Below are 26942 nucleotides of genomic sequence, written 5' to 3' on the forward strand. Positions count from 1 at the left end.
CCAGCAATGCATTAATGTCCCAGCTTTGTCACACCCCCTCCAGCATTCATTACTTTCCTTTACTGTCTGTCATGTTAGCCAATTTGCTAGGTGTGAGGTGATACCTCAGAGTTGTTTTGATTTGCATCTCTGATTATAAGAGATTTAGAACACTTTTTCATGTGCTTATTAATAGTTTTGCTTTCTTTATCTGAAACTGCCTATCCATGTCCCTTGTCCATTTATCAATTGGATAATGGCTTGATTTTTTGTATAATTGATTTAGCTCTTTGTAAATTTGAGTAATTAAACCTTTTCAAAAGTTTTTATGAAGATTATTTCCCAATTTGTTGCTTCCCTTCTGATTTTAGTTATATTGGTTTTGTTTGTACAAAATCTTTTTAATTTGATGTAGTCAAAATTATTGATTTTACATTTTGTGACTCTAAGACTTGCTTGGTTTAAAAATCTTTCCCTTCCCAAAGGTCTGACGTGTATACTATTCTATGTTCGCCTAATTTATTTATACTTTCCTTCTTTATGTTCAAGTCATTCACCCATTCTGAATTTATCTTGGTGTAGGGTGTGAGGTGTTGATCCAAACCTAATTTCTCCCTCACTGTCTTCCAATTTTCCCAGAAGTTTTTATCAAATCATGGATTTTTGTCCCAAAAGCTGGGGTCTTTGGGTTTGTCATAGACTGTCTTGCTGAGGTCATTTACCCCAAGTCTATTCCACTGATCCTCCTTTCTGTCTCTTAGCCAGTACCAAATTGTTTTGATGACCACTGCTTTATAGTATAGTTTGAGATCTGGGACTGCAAATCCTCCTTCCTTTGCATTTTTTTTCATGATTTCCCTGGATATCCTTGATCTTTTGTTCTTCCAAATGAACTTAGTTATGGGTTTTTCTAATTCAGGAAAGAATTTTTTTGGTAGTTCAATGGATATGGCACTAAATAAGTAAATTAATTTGGGTAGGATTGTCATTTTTATTATGTTAGCTCGTCCCACCCATGAGCAATCAATGTTTTTCCAATTGTTTAAATCTAGTTTTCACTATGTGGAGAGTTTTGTAGTTGTGTTCATATAGTTTCTGTGTTTGTCTCAGCAGATAGATTCCTAAGTATTTTATATTGTCTAGGGTTATTTTGAATGGTATTTCTCTTTCTAATTCTTGCTGCTGAAATGGGTTAGAGATATATAGAAATGCTGATGACTTATGCGGGTTTATTTTGTATCCTGCAACTTTGCTAAAGTTATTGATTATTTCGAGTAACTTTTTGGTTGATTCTCTAGGATTCCTTAAGTAAACCATCATATCATCCACAAAGAGTGATAACTTGGTCTCCTCGTTGCCAATTTTAATACCTTCAATTTCTTTTTCTTCTCTAATTGCTACTGCTAGTGTTTCTAGTACAATGTCAAATAATAGAGGTGATAATGGGCATCCTTGTTTGACTCCAGATCTTATTGGGAAGGCTTATAATTAATCCCCATTGCAGATGATGTTTGCTGATGGTTTTAGATATATACTGTTTATATTTTTAGGAAACGCCCTTCTATTCCTGTACTTTCTAGTGTTTTCAATAGGAATGGGTGTTGTATTTTATCAAAGGCTTTTTCTGCATCATGTGATTTTTGTCAGTTTGTTTGTTAATATAGTCAATTACGTGGATGGTTTTCCTAATATTGAACCATCCTTGAATTCCTGGTGTGAATCCTACCTGGTCATAGCGGATAACCCTTGTGATGACTTGCTGGAGTCTTTTTGCTAGTATCCTATTTAAGATTTTTGCCTCTATATTCATTAGGGAGATTGGTCTATAGTTTTCTTTCTCTGTTTTTGACCTGCCTGGCTTTGGGATCAATACCATGTTTATGTCTTAAAATGAATTTGGTAGAACTCCTTCTTGGCTTATTATGTCAAATACTTTGTAGAGTATTTGGATTAGTTGTTCTTTGAATGTTTCATAGAATTCATTTGTGAATCCATCTGGATCTGGGGGTTTTTTCTTAGGGAGTTCTTTGATGGCTTGTTCAATTTCTTTTTCTGATATGGGCTTGTTTAGGTAATTTATTTCTTCCTCTTTTAATCTAGGCAAATTATATTTTTGTAAGTATTGTAAGATTTAAAAGAGTGGGAGCCATAAACTGTAGTGATTCAAATAGTGAAAGACTTAAATTGTAGTATATATGAGTGGATGAGTAAATTGTGACCGCAGAAAATATGTTTTCACTACAGTGTCTTGTTTCAAATCAAATATAAGGTGGTCGCCAGAGAAATATTCCCAATTATGAATATACCCAAGTCAACTGGGTTTTATAGAGAATTTAATTAATAATACAATGAGGAATTAAATAAAGAGAGAGAGTAAGAAAGAGGGAATAATGAGAAAGGGATAAGCCAGCCCTGGCCAACCTAGGCCTAAGCCCTAAGAGAAAAGATCAATCAGTCCTTAATCACTCACCACAAGATCTGTCCAAGCAAGCATTCTAGTGACACCAGGCCAGCTCCATCTCAGCTGACTTCACCAGCTCAATCCTCAATCTAAATGTCCCCGAGAGAGACCCTTCAAGGCAGCCTTTCCCAGCTGTCTGTTTCTAGAGAGAGCTTTTCCTCTCCTTTTAAAGGGCATTTTCTCCTATGTCAACTCCCCTAAGTTCTTCCATCTACGAATCACAGTAGACATTTTCCAAAGGACATCCCATTCTGAATTCACACCTGAGTACACTAAACCTTTGAGTAATCCACACCTGAGTAGACTAAAATCTCTGAGTAAGTTCTCACCTCTTTGTTCCTTGTAAGTTCACAAGTTGCCTGACCTTTATAGGTACTTAGCACCCCTTTGTATTAGTTCTAAAAATAGGCATGGCTTAAGTATGGATTTAAGTACTTTTCATTGTTCTACAATTTTATCTTCCCTAAAGCAGGCTTAAGTATGTGTGGAGTAGAGGTCTCACATTTCTGATCTACGTAGAGTTCACTGCCCAAATGGGGAATAGTCTTAATCCAATCTTATGAAGTAGGGTCTGGGAATTTTTAAGGTTCACAGTATTCATCCATATCACCTAGATTGCTATATTTTTTGCCATATAATTGGGCATAGTAGTTTTTAATGATTGTCTTAATTTCCTCTTCATTAGAGGTGAGGTCTCCTTTTTCATCTTGGATATTGTCAATTTGGTTTTCTTTCCTTTTTTTTTTAAATTAGACTGACTAGTACTTTGTCTATTTTATTTGTTTCTTCAAAGTACCAGTTTCTAGTCTTATTTATTAAATCAATAGTTCTTTGATTTCCAATTTTATTAATTTCTCCTTTGATTTTTAGGATCTCTAATTTAGTCTTCATCTGAGAATTTTTAATTTGTTTGCTTTCTAATTTTTTAATTTGCATGCCCAATTCATTAACCACTGCCCTTCTTAATTTGTTAATATATGAACTCAAGGATATAAATTTCGCACTGAGTACTGCTTTGGCTGCATCCCATAGGTTTTGAAAGGATGTCTCATCATTGTCATTTTCTTCAGTGAAGATATTAATTGTTTTTATGATGTTGTTAATTGTTTCTATGATTTGTTCTTTAACCGGTTTTGGAGAATCGTATTGTTTAATTTCCTATTAATTTTTTATTTACCTCTTCATGTTCCCTTACTATTATTTTCATTGCATTGTGATCTGAGAAAGTTGCATTTATTATTTCTGCTCTTTTGCACTTGTTTGCAATGGTTTTATGCCCTAATACATGGTCAAATTTTGTGAATGTACCATGTGCTGCTGAAAAGAAGGTATATTCCTTTTTGTCCCTATTTATTTTTCTCCACATGTCTACTAACTCTAATTTTTCTAAGATTTCATTCACTTCTCTTACCTCTTTGTTATTTATTTTTTGGTTTGATTTATCTAGTTCATATAGAGGAAGGTTCAGGTTTCACATTAGTCTAGTTGTTCTATCTATTTCATCCTTGAGCTCCTCTGGTTTCTCCTTTAGAAATTTGGATGCTATGCCATTTGGTGCATACATGTCGAGTACAGATATTTCCTCATTATCTATACTGCCTTTTATCAGGATATAATTACCTTCCCTATCTCTTTTAACTAGATTTATTTTTACTTTGGCTTTTTCGGATATCATGATTGCGATTCCTGCCTTTTTATCAGTTCATGCCCAATAGATTTGGCTCCACCCTCTTACTTTCACCCTATGTGTATCTACCTTCCTCATGTTTGTTTCTTGTAGACAGCATATCGTAGGGTTTTGGATTCTAATCCACTCTGGTATTCGCTTGCTTTTTATGGGTGAATTCATTCCATTCACATTCAGAGTTATGATTACTAGCTGTGTATTTCCCAGTATTTTGATTTCTACTCCTGGTCCTGCCTTTTCTTCTTTCACTATTTCCTTCTACAATAGTGTTTGTTTTTAATCAGTCCCCCTAGTTCCCACCCTCATTTTACTTCCCTTTCTAACCCCCTTCCTCGTACTGCTTCCCTCCCCACCAGTCCATTTGTTACCCTTCTACTTCCCTATAGGGTGCAAATCTATTCTCTGCCCCAATGGATTGGATTGTTCTTCCCTCTTTGGGTCAATTTCAAAGCACATAAGAGTCGAGTATTTCTAATCTCTGACCTCTTTACCCTTCCAGTGTATTGATGTTTCCCCCCCCCCCCCCCCCCAGCCCACCACCATGAGCTTCTTTGTGATATATCAATTTACCCCCATTTGTTTCTTTTCCCATTTCTTTTAATATTAACCTATTTTTTAGCTCTAGTTAAATATACATATATATATATGCATACACATATGTATGTATTTATGCATGTATATATCTATATACCTATTTATGTCTTGTCCTTTCATCCTATACATTTTCTCACTGTTCCCTCTAAGTGTACTTTTTTTGCTGCCCAGGTAATAACAACAGTTTTTAAGAGTTACCAATGACCTCTTTTCTTATAGGGATACATATCATTTTAACTTCTTTTTTTATTTTGTTTTGCTTTGTTTTTCTCTTTTCCCTCTTTTTTAATTATCTTTTGATGATTCTCTTGAGTTCTGTGCTTAGACATCAAATTTTCTGTTCAGGTCTCGTCTTTTCTTTACGAATTCTTGTAATTATTCTATTTTGTTGAATGACCATACTTTCCCCTGTAAGAATATAGTCAATTTTGCTGGGTAGTTGATTCTTGGTTGTAGACCTTTTCCCCTTCTTTCCGGAATATCATATTCCATGCCTTTCGGTTTTTCAGTGTGGATGCGGCCAGATCCTGCATTATCCTCACTGTGGTTCTGTGGTATCTGAATGACTTTTCTTTGGTTTGATAGTTCTTGAATTTGGCTATAACATTCCTGGGTGTTGTCAGTGGGTAATTAAGTACAGGAGATGATCTTTGAATTCTTTCAATCTCCACTTTTCCCTCTTGTTCTAGGATATCGGGGCAGCTTTCTTTAATAATTTCCTGTCATATGATGTCCAGGCTTTTTCTTTTGTCATGGTCTTCTGGTAGACCAATGATTCTTAAATTGTCTCTCCTTGAACAATTTTCTAAAACCTCTGTTTTGTGAATGAGACGCTTCATATTTTCCTGATTTTTTTCATTCTTTTGGTTTTGTTCTATAGTGTCCTGCTGCCTTGTGAGATCACTTAATTCTAGTAGTTGTGTTTTTAAGTTTTTTTCCCAGTTGTCTTCAGCCTCTCTTAATTGTGTTTTGAATTGCATTTTGAGTTCTTTCAAAGCCTGTATCCAATTTGCTGGGATTTCTAATTTTTCCTTTGCTGATCCCTCCCTCTGTGTTTCATTTGCTCTTTGCTTGTTACCTGTACAGAAGCTGTCTGTTGTAATTTCTTTCTTCTTTTTCTGTTGTTTGCTCGTGTTTACCCCGTATTTGTCTGTGCTCTTGCTCTTATCATTTTTTTTTTTTGGTTTTGGGACTGTCAGTCCTCCCCTCTTGGAGCTTTGTCAGATCTCTTGGTGCAGTCTCTGGGGGATGAATGGTGGCTTCCCTGTTCTCTGGAGGCTTTTGATCGGATTAAGTTCAACTGGGTTGGGCTGTATGTGCTCTAAGGCCTAAGGCTCCTGGAAGGCTGGAGCCTCCCAGGCTCTCTCCAGTTCTCTCTAGCTGCTTCTCTGCTGCCTGGGTTCCACGCTCTGTGCCTGGCACAGTACTGTTTGCAAAGTACACCAGTGTCTTTGTGAATTTCAAAACTACTCAACCCTGTTCAAACCATTCTTTAGAGGAAGGGATTTGGCTATTTCCTGATCAATAACAATAGAGATACTTGGGATGACAGAATCAGGTTTTGGAAACTACAATCTCCACCCAACTCAGGGTAACAGGATTTAGGAAGGGCTGCAGCAAAGCTCAAGATTTAATTATTTGAGAATATGACCTTCAACAGACATGTGCAAAAGTGGACTGACCTCTGGGCGGTCCTGGGTTAAGCTAGAGCCACCATTGGCACAGGGGAGACACAGAAAGTGAGGTAGATGACAGCTGACAAGTCTGGGGACTTCCTGTGTGAAGAAGAGGAGGTGGTTGGAGCCTGGTGCTTGGAGTGGAGGCCCTCAGACTGTTTCTCCATTTTGGTCAAGTGAGTGATAGGGACTGATCTCTTTTCTTTGCCTCAGCTATCCAAGGCCTTGGGCCTTTGGCCCAGCCTAAGCAGAGTGGGTATTTAAGCCCTATTCTCTTCTCTCCCCCCCCCCCCCTCCCCCCCAATACCTTTCTTCCTACTGTTTGTAATTAAAAACTCCATAAAAGGTTGACTGTTGACCTGAGTTTTCATTTAGGAATTATATAGCTGAATTCCTTGGCGACCTTAAATTAATATATATCAGTCTTTTAAAGTGATTTCCATATCACATCTTTGGCTGCCCAGAGGTTCCTGTCCTTGTGGGAGGCCCTACACTCTAGGGGGGGAGGGGCCCTGGCCTTCCCCTGTGTTGAATGCTCTGAGCCTGGCCCAGGTTGCTCTCAACGTACACTTTTCAGACCAGCACCTTTGCCCGCCCAGGGATTCCCGCTACCACTGGGGGCTCAGCACTCTGGGTTGGGGGGGGAGGGGTCATGGGACCTTCCTTCTGCTTTCCCCTTAGACCCGAGTGTTCTTGGATTCTGACTTTTGGGAGGTGTAACTTTTGAATTGAGTCCAGGAGGAGGCTTTCCGGCCTCTGTCCTGTTGTTAATTTTGAATTTCGGTCCTTTAGGAGCATTCCGTTTGTGATCAGAAAGGAAGGGTTTTCAGAGGTCTGAACTTCTGCTGTGTGTAAGCCGCCATCTTGACTCCGCGCCTCCCCCCACTCCCCCCCAGTTAAATCTTAAGACTTTGAATTTGCAGATATTCATTGGCACAGGGAATTTTCTTTTTCTTTTTTTTTGGTAACAATTTTTTTTCTTTTTAAAAAAATATTTTTTCGGGGGCAACTGGGTGGCTCAGTGGATTGAGAGTCAGACCTAGAAATGGGAGGTCCTAGGTTCAAATCTGGTCTCAGACACTTCCCAGCTGTGTGACCCTGGGCAAGTCACTTGACCCCCATTGCCTAGCCCTTACCACTCTTCTGTCTTGGAGCCAATACACAGTATTGGCTCCAAGACAGAAGGTAAGGGTTTTTAAAAAATAATAATAATATTTTTTCATGTTTACGTGACTCATTTTCTTTCCTCTCCCTGAGCTGACAAGCAATTCCACTAGGTTGTACAAATGTTATTATTTGATACCTATTTCTACATTATTCATTTTACCATAGAGCAATCTTTTAAAGCTGAAACTTTAATTCATATATCCATATAAACAAGTGATAAGTGATTTTTCTTTTGTGTTTCCATTTCCATAATTCTGTCAATGTGGATAGCATTCTTTCTCATAAGTCTCTCAGGATTGTCCTGGAGTATTGTATTGTATTGTATTGTATTGTATTGTATTGTATTGTATTGTATTGTATTGTATTGTATTGTATTGTATTGTATTAAATTGCATTACATAAGATTGTTCCATGTTTCACTTTCAGTGAACAGTGTTCTCTTTGCAATCTGCATCAGTTCATGGAGGCTTTTCCATTTTATATTGAAATCCTCCAGTTCATCACTCCTTACAGCATAATAGTTATTCCATCACCGTTATATACCATAATTTGTTCATCCATTCCTCAATCTGGGGACATCCCCTCATTTTCCAATTTTTTTTTTGCCACCACAAATAGTGCAGCTATGAATATTTTTGTACAAATATGTTTCATTGTTATCTCTTTGGGATACAAACCCAGTAGTGATTAATGGGTCAGTGGGTATGCATTCTTATAAAGCCTGTGATTGAAGAAATTTGGTCAAAGACAAAAAATTGTATCTGCAAAGCAAGGAGAGTTCAGAACATTTGGAACACACAAATCATCAGAAATTGGGAGAGAGACAGTTCCAGTGGAAGTTTTGGAGAGGCATTTGGGACTCCAGCAGCCCGGGAATTCACTTTTCTGGTTTTGCCTGAAGGTGGAGGACAGACTCCTTCATCTCCTCTCTGGCCATTGCCTTCTACTTATACTGTGAGCTGAAGATATATTTAGTCTTTCCCAGAAGAGACCCTGGCAGAGTTATTGCTAATTCTTTCCTCTGAGAAAATTATTTATTTCTGTTGAAGAGATTTATTTTTTTCAAAGCCTTCATCAGTGTTATAACTCAGATTTAGGGACATACTTTTATTCCCTCCTTCCTAACCCCACTGATATCTCATCTCCCATAATAAATAGATCCTTTTGTTAAAAGAACTAGTTTGTAGAATTGGTTATTAGTGGGAACTTTTCAGCTTATCATTTGTGAGAAAATCTCCATCAAGACAGTTGGAAAGGAAGAACAGGAAGTAGTGTAGGAAAGAGGCCCAAGAGTCAGACTCTTTCTTTTGTTTACTTCTTGGTGTAACATCTTTATATTCCCCCATTACAATTCACCATGTTTTCCTCTCTAGTATAAGCCCTTTGTGCATAATTCCAAATTGAAAGGGGATTTTCTTAATGGATGTTCCTTATACCAATAAAATCACAGTTATAATCCTCCTTCTCCCCATCCTCCCCACCCCCAAGAAAGAAAACTAAATTATTTTTGGTTGGTGGCTTAAAATAGTACATGTCATCTAGCAATTTTTGCTTGTTTTTTGTGTTTATTATCTTTATTATCAGGTTTTTCAAATATTATCTTATTTCATTCCTATAAATGTGACATTGAAAACATTATCCGAGGGGCTACTAAATATGTCCAATACATGTTATAATATACAACTGACTTAGAATGAAGAGTTTTATTTCTAGATTCTAGATTCTTTCATGAGTTGTTTCTTATAACCTGACAAAATTTAATCCTTATAGTCTCCTCAAACATAGTTCTTTTTTTTTTTACTATTTAATGAGTCATGATATAATATTTTTAAATATAGGAAAAGATGTAACTTGGCTTTTTCAGATTATATTAGAAAAATAATGTACAGAATAAAAGAAATTTTGCTAAATTGTGATCAACTTCATATGGCTTTATGAATATGCTTTTCAAGAGCCTTATGATGTTTCATTTAATAAAGGCTAATTTGGCATCTTTAAAATATAGTTTTTTTCTAACTAGCCTGTTGGATACTTTATTTTTTTCCTATGGATGCTGATGACAAAGTTTAATACTTTTCTTTGTTGATGAGTTAAATGCTATAAATGTTTTAAAAATGTTATGTTGTGAATTTACTAGATTACTTGTTTGTGTTCTTGGTATCATTTGTAAGATGTGAGAATGGTGGGAAAATCGATGACAAAGCAATTTTTTATATCAAATACAGTATTTCCTCCATGGAATATTAAAAATGATTGAGTCAGTAAACCTGAATTCTTATCCTGACTCTTCTAGTCACTATCACTTTGATCTTGGGGCAAGTTATTTCATCTCTCTGGACCTTTGTTTTCCCATTGGTAAAATGACTATTAGGTGAAATAAACCTTATAGATAAAAATAGACTATCTTATTCATATACTTCATGCATATGCTTCAATTCTTTTTTTCTTTACTCTTTACAAAATAAGACTATTTTGGAGGCCTTTTCCAGATCAAAATTATAAGAATAATAGTTATTTAGATTTGGACTTCATTGAATCAAGATTTACTCACATTTAAGTGATTTTAAAAATAGCTGTATTATCAAATGATTGTGGATAATTATACATTTCCTTCCAGTCGAGGTTTTTAAGGCAGCAGGTTAAATTATTATTGTGTTTTCACAGTTTAAAGAAATTAGTGCTTTATCATGAAAAGGCAAGTATAGGCCTGTTGTTGTATTGTTGACTATATGGAGAGAAGTAGTGTGTTAGAGTGAAATGTTGGGAAGGAGAAAGGTTGTGAAGAGCTTTAAATGCTATGTCAGGGAGTTTCATCCTAAGAGTTCCAAAAGATCCACTGGAGTGTATTAAACAGAGAGGTGATGATCAGACCTGCACTTTATTTAGGAAGATCACTTTGACATTTCTGTGTAGGATGAACTAGAGTGGGGAAATATTTTAAGTCAGAGGGCAAATAGGAGGATATTGCCATACTCCAGGCAAAAGTAATGAGTGTCTAATCTAGGGATATATATATATATATATATATATATATATATATGAAATGTAGTAGTAACAGAAATGTTATTTATTGATAAATTGATTGGATATGTAGGATGAATGAGCAAGGAGCTGAGGGTAATACTGAAGTTGTTAAAAGTATGGAGAGGATTGAGACATAGTGGAGTTTTTCAAATCTTTTATGTTCACCTTATAGGAGAATAGTTTTTGCCTTTGATCCATCCATACCCCTGCTAGGTTCATACCCCAAAGAGATCATAAGGAAAAAGACTTGTACAAGAATATTTATAGCTGTGCTCTTGGTGGTGGCAAAAAAATGGAAAATGAGGGGGTGTTCCTTGTTTGGGGAATGGCTGAACAAATTATGGTATCTGCTGGTGATGGAATACTATTGTGCTCTAAGGAACTGGAGGAATTCCATGTGAACTGGAACTGTCTCCAGGAATTGATGCAAAATTAATGGAGCAGAACCAGGAAAACCTTATACACAGAGACTGAGACACTGTGGTACAATCGAATGTAATGGACTTCTCTAGAAGTAACAATGCAGTGATCCAGAACATTTCAGAGGGGTTTATGAGAAAGAACACTATCCACATTAAGGGGAAGAACTGTGGGAGTAGAAACAGAAGAAAAACAACTGCTTGATCACGTGGGTTGGTGGGGATATGATTGGGGATGTATACTCTAAATGATCACCCTAGTGCAAATATTAATAATATGGAAATAGGTCTTGATCAAGGATACTAGTGGAATTGTGCATTGGCTGCGGATGGGAGGGGAGAGAGAGAACATAAATCATGTAACCATTGAAAAATATTCTAAATTAAATAAAAATTTTCAATTAAAAGAAAAGAATAGTGTTTGTATTGGAAAGGGCAGAATAACAATGGCTAAGATGTAGATGAAATTTATGGAAGTAGAGAGATAGTAAAATAATTCCTAATTGTCACAGATATTAATAATCAGTCTACTGGGGGTGATCTTTGAAAAGTCCTGATTTTTTTTTTTTTAAGGGAAGAAAGCAAAGCTTACAAGCCAGTGAGCCTGACTTCAATTTCCAGCAAAAGATATAACATGTTATTAAAGGGATTTTTTTTGTGAATGTCTGGGGAATAAAGGTGGTGATTACAAAACAGCCAGCATGACTTCATCAAGAACCAATTATTCTCCACTAACCTCATTGCTTTTTTGAGAAAAGTAATTAGACTCAGTTGCCAAGGAATGCTTTAGGTAGTTTACCTAGGTTTTTTCAAAGTATTTGACAAAATCACTTATGTTACTTTTGTTTTAAAAATATGGAGAAATTTCAGCAAAACAGTAAGTGGGTTAAGAATTAGATAAATTATTAGACCCCTAAGAATAAGAGTTGTGACCTCAGAAGTAAGACTGTAGTAGATTATCTCAGGGATCTATTGTAGGCCTATTTTGAAAAAAAAAAATTGTAAATGACTTGTTTATCAGATTTGCAGATAGCTATCAAGCTTAATGTCAGTCAGGATACAAAAAGATTTTGATTGGCTAAAACTGGGATCATTAATGTACTGCTTACCCACCTCTTTTGTACAGCTGGGATCTAAGGATGATTTTTACATTTTAAATAACAATTTTTTTGGGGTGGCAGCAATGAATTAATATATCCATTTATTAAAAGTACTTACTACTTGCTAGAATACAAAAGACAAAAGTGAGTCTCTGCTTTCAAAGTACTTACATTCAAATAATTTCAAATAGTTTTTATTTGAAAAGCATATTCATAATTTGTATAGAATTAATTACAAAGGAGTTTGTGGAGTTGAGTGTATAACATCTAGGGGAAACTGGGAATGATCAATGTAGAGAAGAAAATAGATATTAGATTTGTCTAGGCATTTGAAGTGTTGGCATCCAGAAGAAGAATTAGAATTTTACCTTTTGTGATTAAGTAGAACCATTTGGCACAATGGGCAGACATTGCCAGAAGACAGATTTGCAAGGAGGCTGATAAAAGGAAAATTTCTGAAAAATAAAAGTGGCTGAATATTGACTGTCTTGCCATTGGAGATAATGGGATTCCTTTTTCTCACTAAAATTGTTCATCAAAGAATCTATGTTATAGTATTTACTCTTGTTTGGATATAGATTAGACTAAATGTCTTCTGGGGACCTTTCGATTCTCAGCAATTAAATGTCTTTTTCAGGTTGAAAATGACATAATTGAGAGATTAGCTCACATTGATTTTTGTACCTTTTTTGTTCCTAAAAATTAAATTGTTTCCTATTTTCATCATTCTATGTTATATAGTGTAGAAATTAGTAGGAGAGAATGTTTTAAATTTATTTTTATTTATTAAATATTCCCCAATTACATGTATAAAATTTTTTTAGCATTCATTTAAAATTTTCTTTTTGAGATCCTAATTCTCTCTCTCTGACCTGCCCCTCTGCTCTCCTTGAGAAGGCAAGTAATTTGATATCTATTATACATGTGAAGTCAGGCAAAACATTTCCATGTTGTCTCTTTTGCCAAAGAAAATATAAAAACCAGAAAATAAAGTTTAAAATATATTTGCTTCAGTGTACATTCAGAGTTCACCAGTTATCTCAATGGAGATGGATAGCACTTTTCATCATGGGTCCTTTGGAATCATTTGTCTCGGATTAGAATCGATCATCCATATAATACTGCTGTTAAAGTGTGTGATATTCCCCTGAATCTGTTAATTTTGAATTTGTTCTCATCAGGTCATGTAAGCCTTCCCAGGTTTTTTCAAAACCATCTTGCTTTTTATTTTTAAAAATCTATTATTTTGTACAGTACAATAGCATACTATCATAATCATTTGCCACAACTTGTTCAGCCATTCCCCAATTGATGGACATTCTCTAGTCTTCCAATTCTTTGTTACTACCAAAAAAAAATCCATGATAAAATTTTTTGTGCAAAGAAGTCCATTTCCTGTTTCTTTGAACTTTTTGAGAAACTTTTGATTGTTCTGAGGGGAGGAAAAGAGCACTGGTACTTGAACCAGAAGATTTGGGTTCTAGTTCTAGCTTTTATACTGCCTTTTTGAACTTGAACAAATTATATACTTTTTCTTTTTCTTGGCTTTTAGTTTTCCCCTTTTTAAAATTGGAGGATTAGTGTAGATGGTCTCCTTAACCTCTTCCTCTTCTTTCTTCCTTCTCCCACATGCACCTTTGATATTTTGTGCTTCTATGACTCTAAATGGCCTTTCTTGATTTTAAACATTTCTGCTATTGACATTTTCCAGCTTGTTAATGAGATATGCCTGACATAAAATCATTAAGCAAGAAGCACTCAGGGGGCAAAGTTTTATGTAAAATCATTAAACTTGGAAACATTATTCTCTATATAAGAATTTATAGTTGGAGTTCCAACAGAACTAATTATTCATTTTATTTTTTAAAGCATTGTTAAAGTTTACAATAGAATTAGTTTCTTATTTGAAGTGGGAAAAATGGAGGATGAAGACTTTAGAATTTTTACTGAATTAAAAAAACAAACCTCACCAATTTGTACCTCAGGGTCGACTATATTTCTAAATTAATGAAAAGTCTCAGTTGAAAGATGGAGAATGTTATTATCACGTATATTAGAGTAACTCAGAAATAGGTTAGCCAGTTCTTGTAATCAAAATGACCTACTTTAATGAATACAAAATACATCATGATTAATATTTATTTACATTTCTTTGTGAAAAGTTATAAAAGGAGGCAGTGTAGAAAGAACACAGACTCTGAAATGAATGAAAAAATGTTTTATTACAGTTTAATATGTGCCAAGGTCTGTGCTAAAACCTGGAGACACAAATACAAAAATGGGACAGAACTTGCCATCAGGTGGTTGGTATTCTAATAGGGGAGAGAACACAAATAAGATATTGGTGAAGAAGGGATATTTTGGTTTAGAAAGTCACAGGGCAGTTGTGTGAAGCTCTGCAGTTGGACATGACTTTTTTATATTAATGGAAATATTAATTATAGATTTGCTTGCCTAGAAGGGGACAAATTTAAGTGGGGTTGGGTTAGAGGGATGGCAACAGGCAAAAATCAAGATGGGGTTTGAGAGGGGAATGAAGTGTGGTTGGGGTAACTTAATAGAGGGGGCCATACTGACTTTGTGTTCACACACTCACCAATCTACTATAGTCTTAGAAATAGAAGTACAGAGCTGAAAGGAGTTCTGGTAATGCAGGGGCAGGGCAGGTAGCAAGATAGCTTGCTATTTATATTAGTTTTCTTTGAGTATATAGTAATGTCTCCCTGCCCCATATCTTCCCACTATTACCATAATAAGAACGTTCCATTGTTACACCTACATATCAAGAAATTAAAGAGGAAGGCTTCTTTGCTAACTTTTTGAGTGAATATGGACAAACATCACACAAATAGTATCAGAGATGGAATTTAAACATATTAGACCCTAGGAAGATGAAAACCTAAACCATACCCACGATCTGGAATTTTGTGGCATTGCCCTAGAAAACAGGGCAACTATGTGGCCCAGTGGATTTAACACCACAGAGTTCAAAGTCAGGACAATTCATCTTCATGAATTCAAATCTAGCCTCAGACACTTACTAGCAGTGTGACTGGTCAAGTCACTTAATGAGCCCTATTTTGCCTCTGTTTCCCCTGGAGAAGGACATGACAAATCATTCGAATATATTTGCCAAGAAACCCCCCCAAACACAAATGGGGTCATGAAGAGCCTGCCATGACTGAAATTACCGAATAAGTCCTAGAAAACAAGTTTCAAGCAGCAGCAATTCTTCTCTTCCACTACTTTGTAGGTCTTCCTAGTATGTAACACTCAATCCATCTGTTACTTCTTTCTTGATATGTCATTCTTAGGATGTTGTTTTTCAAGCCCCTTTTCTAGTTCATTACTATTTCCTTTGGAAGTAGATTTCTGTGACATTTACAAAGACAGGACGATATACTTATTTTGTATTCCACTTCTACACTCATGAGCCATAACCTCAAGAGACAGTGATGTCTAAAGTAACAGCAGTTACATTTAAGTCAAAAAGGATTTTGGTTGGGGCAATTAGCAATTAAGTGACTTAGTGGATAGAGAGTCAGGGCTGGAAACAGTGGGTTTTAGGTTCAAACACTTCCTAGCTATGAAATCCTGGCCAGGTTATTTAACCCCAGTTACTTAGTCCTTACAGCTATTCTGACTTGGAACTTCTATTTAGTACTGATTCTAAGACAGAAGGTGAGGGTTTAAAAAAAGGAGGGGACTGGATAAATTTATGAATAGGAAATATAAGTTTTTAATATATCCATATACACATCTCTATTCAGTGCATTGCAAAGCTTGTTTTAGTTTTTATGTGCAAAATATTGTAAGAATGAAATTTATGAGACTGGCCATAAATTAATAATTTTGTTAAACCAAAAGTAATAGGAGAAAAAGATGGAAAGATAGGGAGATAAATAGGTTACTTTCCTTGTTGCTCCATTTAGCTTGCTATTCTGTGGTCACCATTAGGGCCCCTTAGGCACACTCACAGGGAAGTCCAGCCAGCAACAAACATGGAAGAGAAGAGAGTGAAATTTGCTCTTTCCTCAGTTTATCAAACTTTTTCTCTGCCCACTAATTCTCACACATCACATTTTGGGAGCCGATTGTGACTTTATATTTTTCTTGGGGCCCCCCTAGGGAGTGTAGTGCAGAGGACATTCCCCCTGCTCACTGTCTAGTGCTCTCTTGACTCTTATTGGTTCCTTTTTCTGGCTGCCATTCTATCCCCGTGACCCAGTTCACTCAATGATTTCTTTCACACAATCCCCCGCCTCTGATTCTTTGGGAGACTAGCATGTTAAATCTCTTCACTCCATTTTTCTAGGAGGTTAACATGTCAAGTCTCCCTAATGAATCATAGGGGGGGGGTTGTATGAAGAGAATTCTGGGGTCGAACAGGAGATATCTCTTGGTGTGAATCTGAACTTGACCTGGAGGCTAGGACAGGACAAAGGGAGCCAGGAGATTTATAAATAAATAACTGAACGTTTTATTGGCAACACATTCCCTTTTTTTCTCTTGTACTTCTTGTTACTGCTAAAGGAGGAATTAAAAGGTTTGTTATAGTGTGAAAGTTCCTCTTTTTGATCTTTCAAATTGGGATATTTGTTCTTAATCTAAGAGGGGAAAAAAAGAATGCCCTTTCCTGCCCATTTATTTAATAATTGAGATATAACCTTGTCTGTGAACAATATAACCAAAAAACGAACTATATTGAAGATTACAAAAGAGCTTGTCTTGCTTTCTGTTTGATTATGGATAATAAGGAAAAAAAGTAAAATGGCTATTTTAGACTAGAGAGACACTCAAAGTATTCCATTGGCACCTCTTGATATCATCTGGAGATTTTTAAATTAAAAGTAAGTGCAAATTAGTTGACTGTTTTAAAGAATCCCATTAATTTTGAAATTTTAGGAGAATTTTAAGTTTCATCATTACATTTTCTGTGGGACGTTTAGGAAGATGGGGATTATTTTTTGAGGGAATTGGGCTTTTTTTTTTTCCTATTGCTCACTTGGCAAAATATTAAACCAGTGGCATAGAGAATTAGATATTTGCTTACTTAAAATTTTTTAAATTTAGTTTTAAAATTTATCCTGCTCACAGATTATATTTTATTAAGTATGACCTATTTTTTCCTTTTAATTACTTTGTTTTCTAATGAAGATTTTTAAAATTCTGAATTTAACATACACTAAAGTTATTTCCATATGCATAGTATAACAGAAAAAGAGGATCATGTGTTTTTTAAGTATTTCTACTTTGTATGGCTGGGTTTTCTTTTTTAATTGAGAATCCAACATGCAATTTTTCATAGAAGTCTTGCAAGTCCATGATTTATTCTATCCATGTGTTCTCTTCTGTTCATTAAAAATATTTGCAATTTTTTTTGTCCTGTGTTTTAGATTCATATCTTACTATGCTGTGATTATAATGTGTTCCTTCTAATTTCATTTAATGTCATAAATCATGAGTGATATTTATACTTAATGAATTTTAAAATATGTAGATTGCTAATAAGATAAAAATGCACAATTTATTTAATTTTTTTCTTGGAAAGAAAGAGCATTATCCTCTAAAATCACAAGCTGAAATAAATTGACATTTTAAAAAGGTAGAGGAGAGGCAAAGAAAGAGCTACAGTTATTGAGGAATATTAAGGGGAAAAGGAGGGTGTTTTTTTTTTTAACCTTTACTTTCTGGCTTAGTAACAATTCTTTCATTTATTTATTTATTTATTTATTTTTTTGAGCCCTTCCCTTCCCTCTTGGAGTCAATACTGTGTATTGGCTCCAAGGCAGAAGAGTGGTAAGGGCTAGGCAATGGGGGTCAAGTGACTTGCCCAGGGTCACACAGCTGGAAAGTGTCTTAGGCCAGATTTGAACCTAGGACCTCCCATCTCTAGGGCTACCACTTAATCCACTGAGCTACCCAGCTGCCCCCTTTAGTAACAACTCTTAAGAAAGACAAGGACCAGGGCAGTCATGGTGAACCTTTTAGAGTCCAAGTGCAGTGCCCCGCCCCAAGGCTGTGCCATGTGCCCCCAACTGTATGCAGTGCCCCACCCTCCCACTTTTAGGGGCAGGGACTAGGCTCCCAGCTGGCTTGTGCCTAGTGGGAAGCCACTGCTTCATTCAGCTGCTGCCAAGCTTTACTTGCCTGGAGAAGACTAGTAGGGTCTGGAAGGTGGGGGAAGCGAGCTTCTTATTACAATGCAAGGTGCATGTCCTTGTTGCGTCTGATTCAAATTCAGCCCCACAGGGTCCCTGCTTGGCTCTGTGGCAGAGGTGCTACCTCTGTGCCTTTTAGGCTGCTTGTATCTACATGACATGAGTACTGGGAGTGGGGTTGCCAATAGAACTGCAACCCACTTTGGGGTGGGAGCAGTGGGTAGAGGGATTGCAGTTAGCCTGTGGGAGCAGGGTCACCCCACCCAGACTGATGACTGGCAGGGAGGAAGGAAGAAAATGGAAATCTTTTAGGGGATGGGGTCAGGCCCTGTGGGAGAGGAGACCCCCTTCTCCCTCCCCTCTGCAGCCCTAGTCCCAGACGGGAGGAAAGTAGGTGTAGAGGGGTGAGGAGGCTTGGTGGAGAGTGGGGGAGGGATCAGCTCCACCAAAGTCTCCTTGCCTTTCTAGTAACTAACTCTGCTGGGGATGGCATATGTGCCCACAGAAAAGTCTCTGCATGTCATCTTTGGCATGCATGCCATAGGGTTTACCAACATGGGACTAGGCAAATAGGGAGCTAGAATTGAATCCAGGTCCTCAAGACTCCAGATCTGGCTCTTTAACCACTGTGCCACCTAGTTGCCTCAGAACAGAAGGGTTTTTAAAAAACTCTTGTTCATATGAAAAAGAATAAAATTGTTCATTCAGATCCTGAACTCACCATCATGAATCCTACTGAAAAATTATATGTTCTCATGACCAATATGAATGAAGAGAGGAGAGGCTGATATACTTGCAAAGCTGTGAATACTGGAAGAAGTGCTTTATCAAGATGGAATTAGGAAATGAACTTCTCTCAACTACTTTGAAAGGGGAAATATGCAAACACTTGCAAGAAAAATTCCAGGACAATTTCTAAACTTATTTCTATCTTGATGACATTAAAGTTGAACTAGGCATTCACAATTGAAGAATGCTAGTGTCTGTAGTCTTAACATGATGAAGTTTTAAGCAATTAAACAACTTCATATGCGTTAATATTAGTATTCTGTTTTCTGCAGGTTGGAAATCCCCGGGTTGAACTTACACTTTCAGAACTCCAGGATATGGCTGCTCGGCAACAGCAGCAAATTGAAAATCAGCAGCAAATGTTGGTTGCCAAGGTAAGACTTGAGATGAAACTAGGAAAAAAAATTGTAGGGCTTTGAATAACTTTTTGTTATGATCATGCTCATGGTACATATACTCAGTACAGTGCCAAATAGTCTTCCTTTCCCCAACCTGACTGTTCAGAATCACTTCTAGAAACCAGGGCATCATTTTGGTGTTTTTTAAAAAACAAAACATTTCTTTCTTAGAATCAATACTGTGTATTCTTGAGCAGTAAGAGCTTGGTAGTGAGCATTAAGGGACTTGCCCAAAGGGATACAGTTTGGAAGTGACTGAGATCAGACTTGAACCTAGGACCTCCCATCTATAGGCCTGGTTCTCAATCCACTGAACTGCCTACTCACCCCCATAAATGCCTGTTTGTTTTAATTTTTTTTTAATTCTTACTCTAAAAATGATACTACGTTTTTAAAACATATTGACTGAATTCCTATTGTACAGGTTACTTTTCTTTTATATAAATAATAACAAATAAAAATTAGTATAAATCTAGTACTTTGGAGATACTTATTTTTTTTTTAAATACCCTAGTTTTTTTAGGTGGCACAGTGAATAGAGAGCACTGGGTTTGGAATCAGGAAGACTCATCTTCCCTAGTTTAAATTTGCTTGCCTCAGTTTCCTCATCTTTAAAATGAACTCGAGAAGGAAATGGCAAACCACTCCAGTAATCCTTGTCAAGAAAAGCCAAAGTGGAGTCATAAAGAGTTGGACATGACTGAAACAACTGAACGAGATTTTTGGAATTGAAAATTTGACGATTAACATAAACATTCCATCTTCTTATAAAACATTTTCTTCTTTACCACATATAAACAGAATCCTTAGCACACAGTGAAAAAAAAATATCAATTTGCTTTTTAAAAATGTAAAGTAGTTGATTGCTCATAATCCATCTTCAAATTGGTGAATTTTTTCGTACTTAAGGGAACTAAATTTTTAGTGTTTATGTTGTCCTGAAATAGGTTCTGATATTATAAAAAAGGTTTTCCATTCTTGGTGAATTTCTGTTGATTATTATTTAATGCAAATGGATTATGCTTTTATGAAAATGTTAAAACAACTGTAAGCTATGTTTATTAACCTTCAGGAACTCATCTGGAACAAAAGATACACTGTCTTATTTGTTTAGTGGTACTTCGCAAATTAGAAGTTTATCTTGTAATAGATTTTATCTTTTTCAGTCAAAAATTATCAGTTCTTCATTTCCTTTGGGAAATTGAGTCATGTTTTGGGAAACCATTTTGCAACAGCAGGAAACATGTTACTAAAAGGAGGAAATTAATGTTGGAGGAAACTAACATGTGTTAGAATGAATGTAGATGAAATTGTTTTAGTAGAATATAAAAGAGTTGGGATTGACTTTATTTATTTAGATCTGTGTTCTCTTTGGATTTTTTTAAGTTAAAAAAAAAAAGTTCCCAATAGTCATTGTTTTGTATGTTCACTGTACTTCACAGATGAATTTAATTAATCTAATTAAATCTTTTAAATTGTTCCTCTCTTGTTTCTACAATAAATTTGTTTTGGGGCACTCATACACGATCAATCTTTAATATATATAGTTGACAAAGAAGTTCATTCTTTTAGTTGTTAGATAAATAATAATTGGATTGTCACAGAAAAACATCAAAATTAAATGCTTTTGTACTTTCCCTTTGCTAGGAACAGCGTTTACATTTTCTAAAGCAACAAGAGCGTCGCCAGCAGCAGTCTATTTCTGAAAATGAAAAGCTTCAAAAGCTTAAAGAAAGGGTAGAGGCCCAAGAGAATAAGCTGAAGAAGATCCGTGCCATGAGAGGCCAAGTAGACTACAGCAAGATCATGAATGGCAACCTTTGTATGTAGGATGGTTGGGACTGGAGTGCCTTTTTTGTTTCTTTTTTCCTTAAATCTAAAATAGAACATAGTTTATGGAACAATTTCAGTAACAAAAGCTAATACTAGATTCTCCCCCCTTTTCTTTTCAGTGAAACTAGTAATGAGAATTAGGTAACATGGTGGAATAGGGTGAATTTGGTGTTTACATTCTAGCTATACTATTTATTTACCTTCAGTTTTGGGGCTGGGCAAGTCACTTGACTTCTGGGCCTTAGTTTTTTTATCAGTAAAATTGGACTGGGTAACTTCTGAGGCTTCCTTCAAATATAAATACTGTCCTAAGATTATTCCAACTATAGACAAAAATGTCATTATTTGATGACTTCCTTTAATTATTTTCTTACCTGAAAACCTTTTAGAACAGCAATCCGAAGTTTTCTGGCCTTAAACTAAGTCCTATGCTGTGTGAACAGTGTTATACTGAAATTCTTGGTAAAATCTTCTAATTTCACTATTAAATAAGATGACATACATACATACATACATACATGCATACATACATACATGTGCGTATATGTATGTGTGAAATATTGCCAAATTCTTTGAAAAATCTTTCAGACTCATAACATTCTTCCTTAAAAAAAATACATTCCCTGAAAACGGTTGTGTGGTTTTTTTGAATTGTTATCAGAATGGAGGGATATGCCTTTTACTTTTTGTTAGTTGGCATTTTGTCTTCTCTGCATATTGGCAGTGTAATGGATAGAGAGCCAGCTTCAAAGCAAGGAAGGCCCACCCACCTTGAGCACGTGTTGCTGTGTGTGGCAAATCTCTTAATCTAGTGCTCTAGGCAGCTTCCTAAGGCTCTGGGTTAGAGAGAAGGTGCTGACTTGCATTGATCATGGGAACTTCATTACCCAGGAGTTCCTGTACAAATGAAATAGCAGATCTATCTTCTCTTCAGGTCTACACATTATTGTAATTAGTCATTTTATATTTATGTGTGTGTGTGTGTGTGTGTATTTATATATATATATATATAGTTCCTTGGCTCTCTTTCTTCACTCTCATTTTTTCATACAGATTTCCTTAGGTTTCTCTGACTTCTTCATATTCTCACTTTTTTGAAAATGCAGTAATATTCTATTACATTCATAGCATGTTTAGCCATTCCTCAGTTATTGGGCATATTTTGTTTATAAGTTTTTGTTATTACAAATAATGCTTCTATGAACATTTTTGTACATACACATTCTTTTTGGTTGTCTGTATCATCCTTGTGTTCCTAGTTGTTGAATCACAGAGTTAAAGGTTATAAACAGTTTGTATAATTCAAAATTACTTTCCAGTAGGCGGAACCAATTCATAGCTTTCCCTACTGTATATTAATATGCTTTATAAATACTTGCTTTCCACAGCTCCTCATAATGGATGGGAGGTGATACTTTAGATTTTTAATTTGCATTTCTTTGATCATAATGGATATAGGATGGTAATTAATAGTTGTATTATTTTGAAAACAGCTGGTTGGTTTTTTTGTGACCCCATTTGTACTGGGCAAAATGGCTCAGTCTTATTTGTTGATTCCTTATATATTATGGGTGTCAGACTTCAATCAAACATATAATGTGGACCTTCCCCTTTTCTGATAGATCTTATCTTCTCACTCTATATTGTGTAGAAATACTTCAAATTCTGTATAATCAAGAAATTTTGCCTTTTATTATCTCTTTTACCCTGTGCCTGAATATTAATTCTTTAATACCTATTTTTGTAAAAGCTTTAATTTGCCATGTGCTCTGATTTTTTTTTCATGGCGTGTCTCAATCAACTTGATACAACTATGCTTTTCAGACTGACTCACTCTGCCAGTAATGGGCATGTGCTTAATTAAGGAAAGGGATAATTAAATGTGTTTCAAAAGTAGAACATTTTAAAATCAGATAGAAAATATTTTTTTTCTCCTTCATTTCATACCTTTACTGTAGTGGAGATGATCTAGAATTAAGGTCAAATATGTGCATAAAGTTGTATCATATGCATAGAGATTAGGATGCTGGATTATCAGTGATAGTACATTGTATGTATGTGTGTGTGTGGTGATTACATGATTCATGTTTTGTTTTGTTTTTTTGAAATTTTTATTTAGTCAATTTAGAATGTTTTTCCTTGATTACAAGAGTCATGTTCTTTCCCTTCCCACCCTCCACCCCCTCCCATAGCCGCTGTGCTATTCCACTGGGTTTTACATGTGTCCTTGATCAAAATCTATTTCCATATTGTTGATGTTTGCATTTTGGTGATCATTTAGATCATATTTCCATACCCATGTGAGCAAGCAGTTGTTTTTCTTCTGTGTTTCTGCTCCCACAGTTCTTCCTCTGAATGTGGATAGTGTTCTTTCTCATAAAACCCTCCGAAATGTTCTGGATCATTGCATTGTTACTTCTAGAGAAGTCTATTACATTTGATCGTACCACAGTGTATCAGTCTCTGAGTACAATGTTCTCCTGGTTCTGCTCCTTTCACTCTGTATTAATTACTGAAGGTCATTCCAGTTCACATGGAATTCCTCTAGTTCATTATTCCTTTTAGCACAATAATATTCCATCACCAACATATACCACAATTTGTTCAGCCATTCCCCAATTGAAGGGCATCCCCTCATTTTCCAATTTTTTGCCACCACAAAGAGTGCAGCTATGAATATTCTTATATAAGTCTTTTTCCATTTTATCTCTTTAGGGTATAAACCCAGCAGTACTATGACTGGATCAAAGGGCAGACAGTGTTTTAGTGCCCTTTGGGCAGAGTTCCAAATTGTCCTCCAGAATGGTTGGATCAATTCACAATTCCACCAGCAATGCATTAATGTCCTGACTTTGCCACATCCCCTCCAGTATTCATTACTTTCCTTTGCTGTCATGTTAGCCAATCTACTGGGTGTGAGGTGGTACCTCAGTTGTTTTGATTTGCATTTCTCCGATTATAAGAGATTTAGAATACCTTTTCATGTGCTTATTAATAAGTTTTGATTTCTTTATCTGAAAATTGCCTATTCATGTCCCTTGCCCATTTATCAATTGGGGAATGGCTTGATTTTTTTGTACAATTGGTTTAGTTCTTTATAATTTTGAGTAATGAGACCTTTGTCAGAGGTTTTTGTTATGAAGATTTTCCCCCAATTTGTTGCTTCCCTTCTTATTTTGGTTGCATTGGTTTTGTTTGTACAAAACCTTTTTAATTTAATGTAATCAAAATTATTGATTTTACATTTTGTGATTTTTTTTCCTAGCTCTTGCTTGGTTTTAAAGTCTTTCCTTTCCCAAAGATCTGACAAGTATACTATTTTGTGTTCACCTAATTTGCTTATAGTTTCCTTCTTTATATTCAGGTCATTCACCCATTCTGAGTTTATCTTGGTCTAGGGTGTGAGATGTTGATCCAACCCCAATCTCTCCCATATTGTCTTCCAGTTTTGGTCAAATAGTGAATTTTTGTTCCTAAGGTTGTGATCTTTGGGTTTATCATAGATGGTCTTGCTGAGGTCACTTTCCCCAAGTCTATTCCACTGATCCTCCTTTCTCTCTCTTAACCAGGACCATATTGTTTTGATGACCACTGCTTTATAATAGAGTTTGAGATCTGGTGCTGCTAGGCTACCTTCCTTCACATCTTTTTCATTATTTCCCTGGATATCCTTGATCTTTTGTTCTTCCAAATGAACTTTGTTATGGTTTTTTTCTAATTCAGTAAAAAAGTTTTTTGGTAGTTCAATGGGTATGGCACTAAATAAGTAAATTGATTTGGGTAGCATTGTCATTTTTATTTTGTTAGCTTGTCCTACCCATGAGCAATCAAAGTTTTTCCATTTGTTTAGATCTAATTTTAATTGTGTGGAGAGTGTTTTGTAGTTGTGTTTGTCTGGGCAGATAGATTCCCAAGTGTTTTGTATTGTCTAGGGTGATTTTAAATAGAATTTCTCTTTCTAATTCTTGCTGTTGAGATGTGTTGGAGATATATAGAAATGCTAATGACTTATGCGGGTTTATTTTGTATCCTGCAACTTTGCTAAAGTTGTTGATTATTGTTGAGTGATAGCTTGGTCCCCTCATTACCTATTTTAATACCTTCAGTTTCTTTTTCTTCTCTAATTACTACTGCTAGTGCTTCTAGTAGTTAAGTAATAGAGGTGATCATGGGCATTCTTGTTTCACTTCTGCTCTTACTTGGGAATGCTTCCAGTTTATCACCATTGCAGATGATGTTGGCTGATGGTTTTAGATATATACTGTTTATTATTTTCAGGAAAGGCCCTTCATGATTAATGTATTTTAAATTAGCTTCTCTGCTTTCATAGAATTACACCTACAGTTTGTATTGGTTCTGTTTTATTTCATTATTAAGTTGAATTGTTGTGTTTTTTTTTCCCCCCTTGGGGTGGGGGATTTCAGCTGCAGAAATTGAAAGATTCAGTGCCATGTTCCAGGAGAAGAAGCAAGAGGTGCAAACTGCAATTCTACGAGTAGATCAGCTTAGTCAGCAGCTGGAGGATTTAAAGAAGGGAAAACTGAATGGATTCCAGTCTTATAATGGCAGATTGAGTGGACCTGCCGCAGTGGAATTGAAAAGACTATACCAAGAGCTCCAAGTAAGCTGTTTGAATTTCTGTCTGTCTGCAAAGAGTGATACTAAAGAAAATGAGCACACTGGAGCAAAGCCAAGAGCATTTGCTCACTTATGAGCAAACTCTTATATGATGTATTTTTTAGAATTAACTGAAATTGATGGCTTTTCTTGAGTTTGTTTGGACCAGATCTATGATTTCACTAGTATTAGTTCTTGATGTAAAAACTCCTTTTTCTGAAACTCATCGAGTCCTACAGAGATTGACCTGAGGTACTGCCAAATTAAGTGATTTGCCCAGAATCACATAGTGTATCTCAGATAAGAACTGAAACTACCTCTTTCAGATTCCCTGGCAACTCTATAAAATTCCATTCTGACTTTCTGATTTACTACATAGCTACATAGAAATATAAAACCATATGGTACCAAAGTTTTCATGTAAACTAAATTTTGATGCCTCTCACATTAAGAAATCAGCTACTAAATTCATATAATTGAAGATCGTGAGGAATATTTTTGAAAACCATTATTAAAAATTATTTAAAATGAATAATTTTTCAAAAAATTTGTTTTATTTTGCTTTTAATGTTTTTTTTTATAAAATGTGTACTTTTACCATCATCTGCAAAATTGAGTTATAATATTTAGCAAACAACTGTGTTATTTTTCATCTTTTCATTTCCAGAGCCTTGGTGCTTAGTATTTTTTGAAATGAATTGAAAATAAAAGACATAGCAAAAGGAAGCAGCAATAATTCATAAGATATCTTTTGCTTATTAAGAGAGGCTAGGGTTTGTTTAAAGTGAAGTATGTGATCATTGTGGAACATGAATGTCATTTAGATAGACTTTGCTAAATGTACTACACTTAGTATAGTATTATGTTTTCTGCATAGAGAGTGAAAGTCTGTAGAAGGCAGAGTAACTTTGTATAATACTGAGTAGATTGGGGGGCAGCTGAGTAGCTCAGTGGATTGAGAGCCAGACCTAGAGATGGGAGGTTCTAGGTTCAAATCTGGCCTCAGACGCTTCCCAGCTGTGTGACCCTGGGCAAGT

The 26942-nt window shown here is 35.7% G+C and overlaps 1 protein-coding gene across 19 annotated transcripts in view; it reads left to right on the forward strand.

Annotated features, from left to right (window-relative positions):
• Positions 1 to 26942, forward strand: part of PPP1R13B (protein phosphatase 1 regulatory subunit 13B) — a 163880-nt gene that overhangs the window by 101007 nt on the left and 35931 nt on the right. For all 19 annotated transcript variants that reach the window (XM_056811185.1, XM_007473485.3, XM_056811194.1 and 16 more), the window contains 3 exons: positions 19330 to 19431; positions 21103 to 21277; positions 25713 to 25909. In XM_056811185.1, coding sequence (XP_056667163.1) covers positions 19330 to 19431; positions 21103 to 21277; positions 25713 to 25909 — 474 coding nt within the window. The remainder of the gene's footprint in view (positions 1 to 19329; positions 19432 to 21102; positions 21278 to 25712; positions 25910 to 26942) is intronic.

This window comes from Monodelphis domestica, chromosome 1 (assembly GCF_027887165.1).
Source record: "Monodelphis domestica isolate mMonDom1 chromosome 1, mMonDom1.pri, whole genome shotgun sequence".
Taxonomy (NCBI): domain Eukaryota; kingdom Metazoa; phylum Chordata; class Mammalia; order Didelphimorphia; family Didelphidae; genus Monodelphis; species Monodelphis domestica.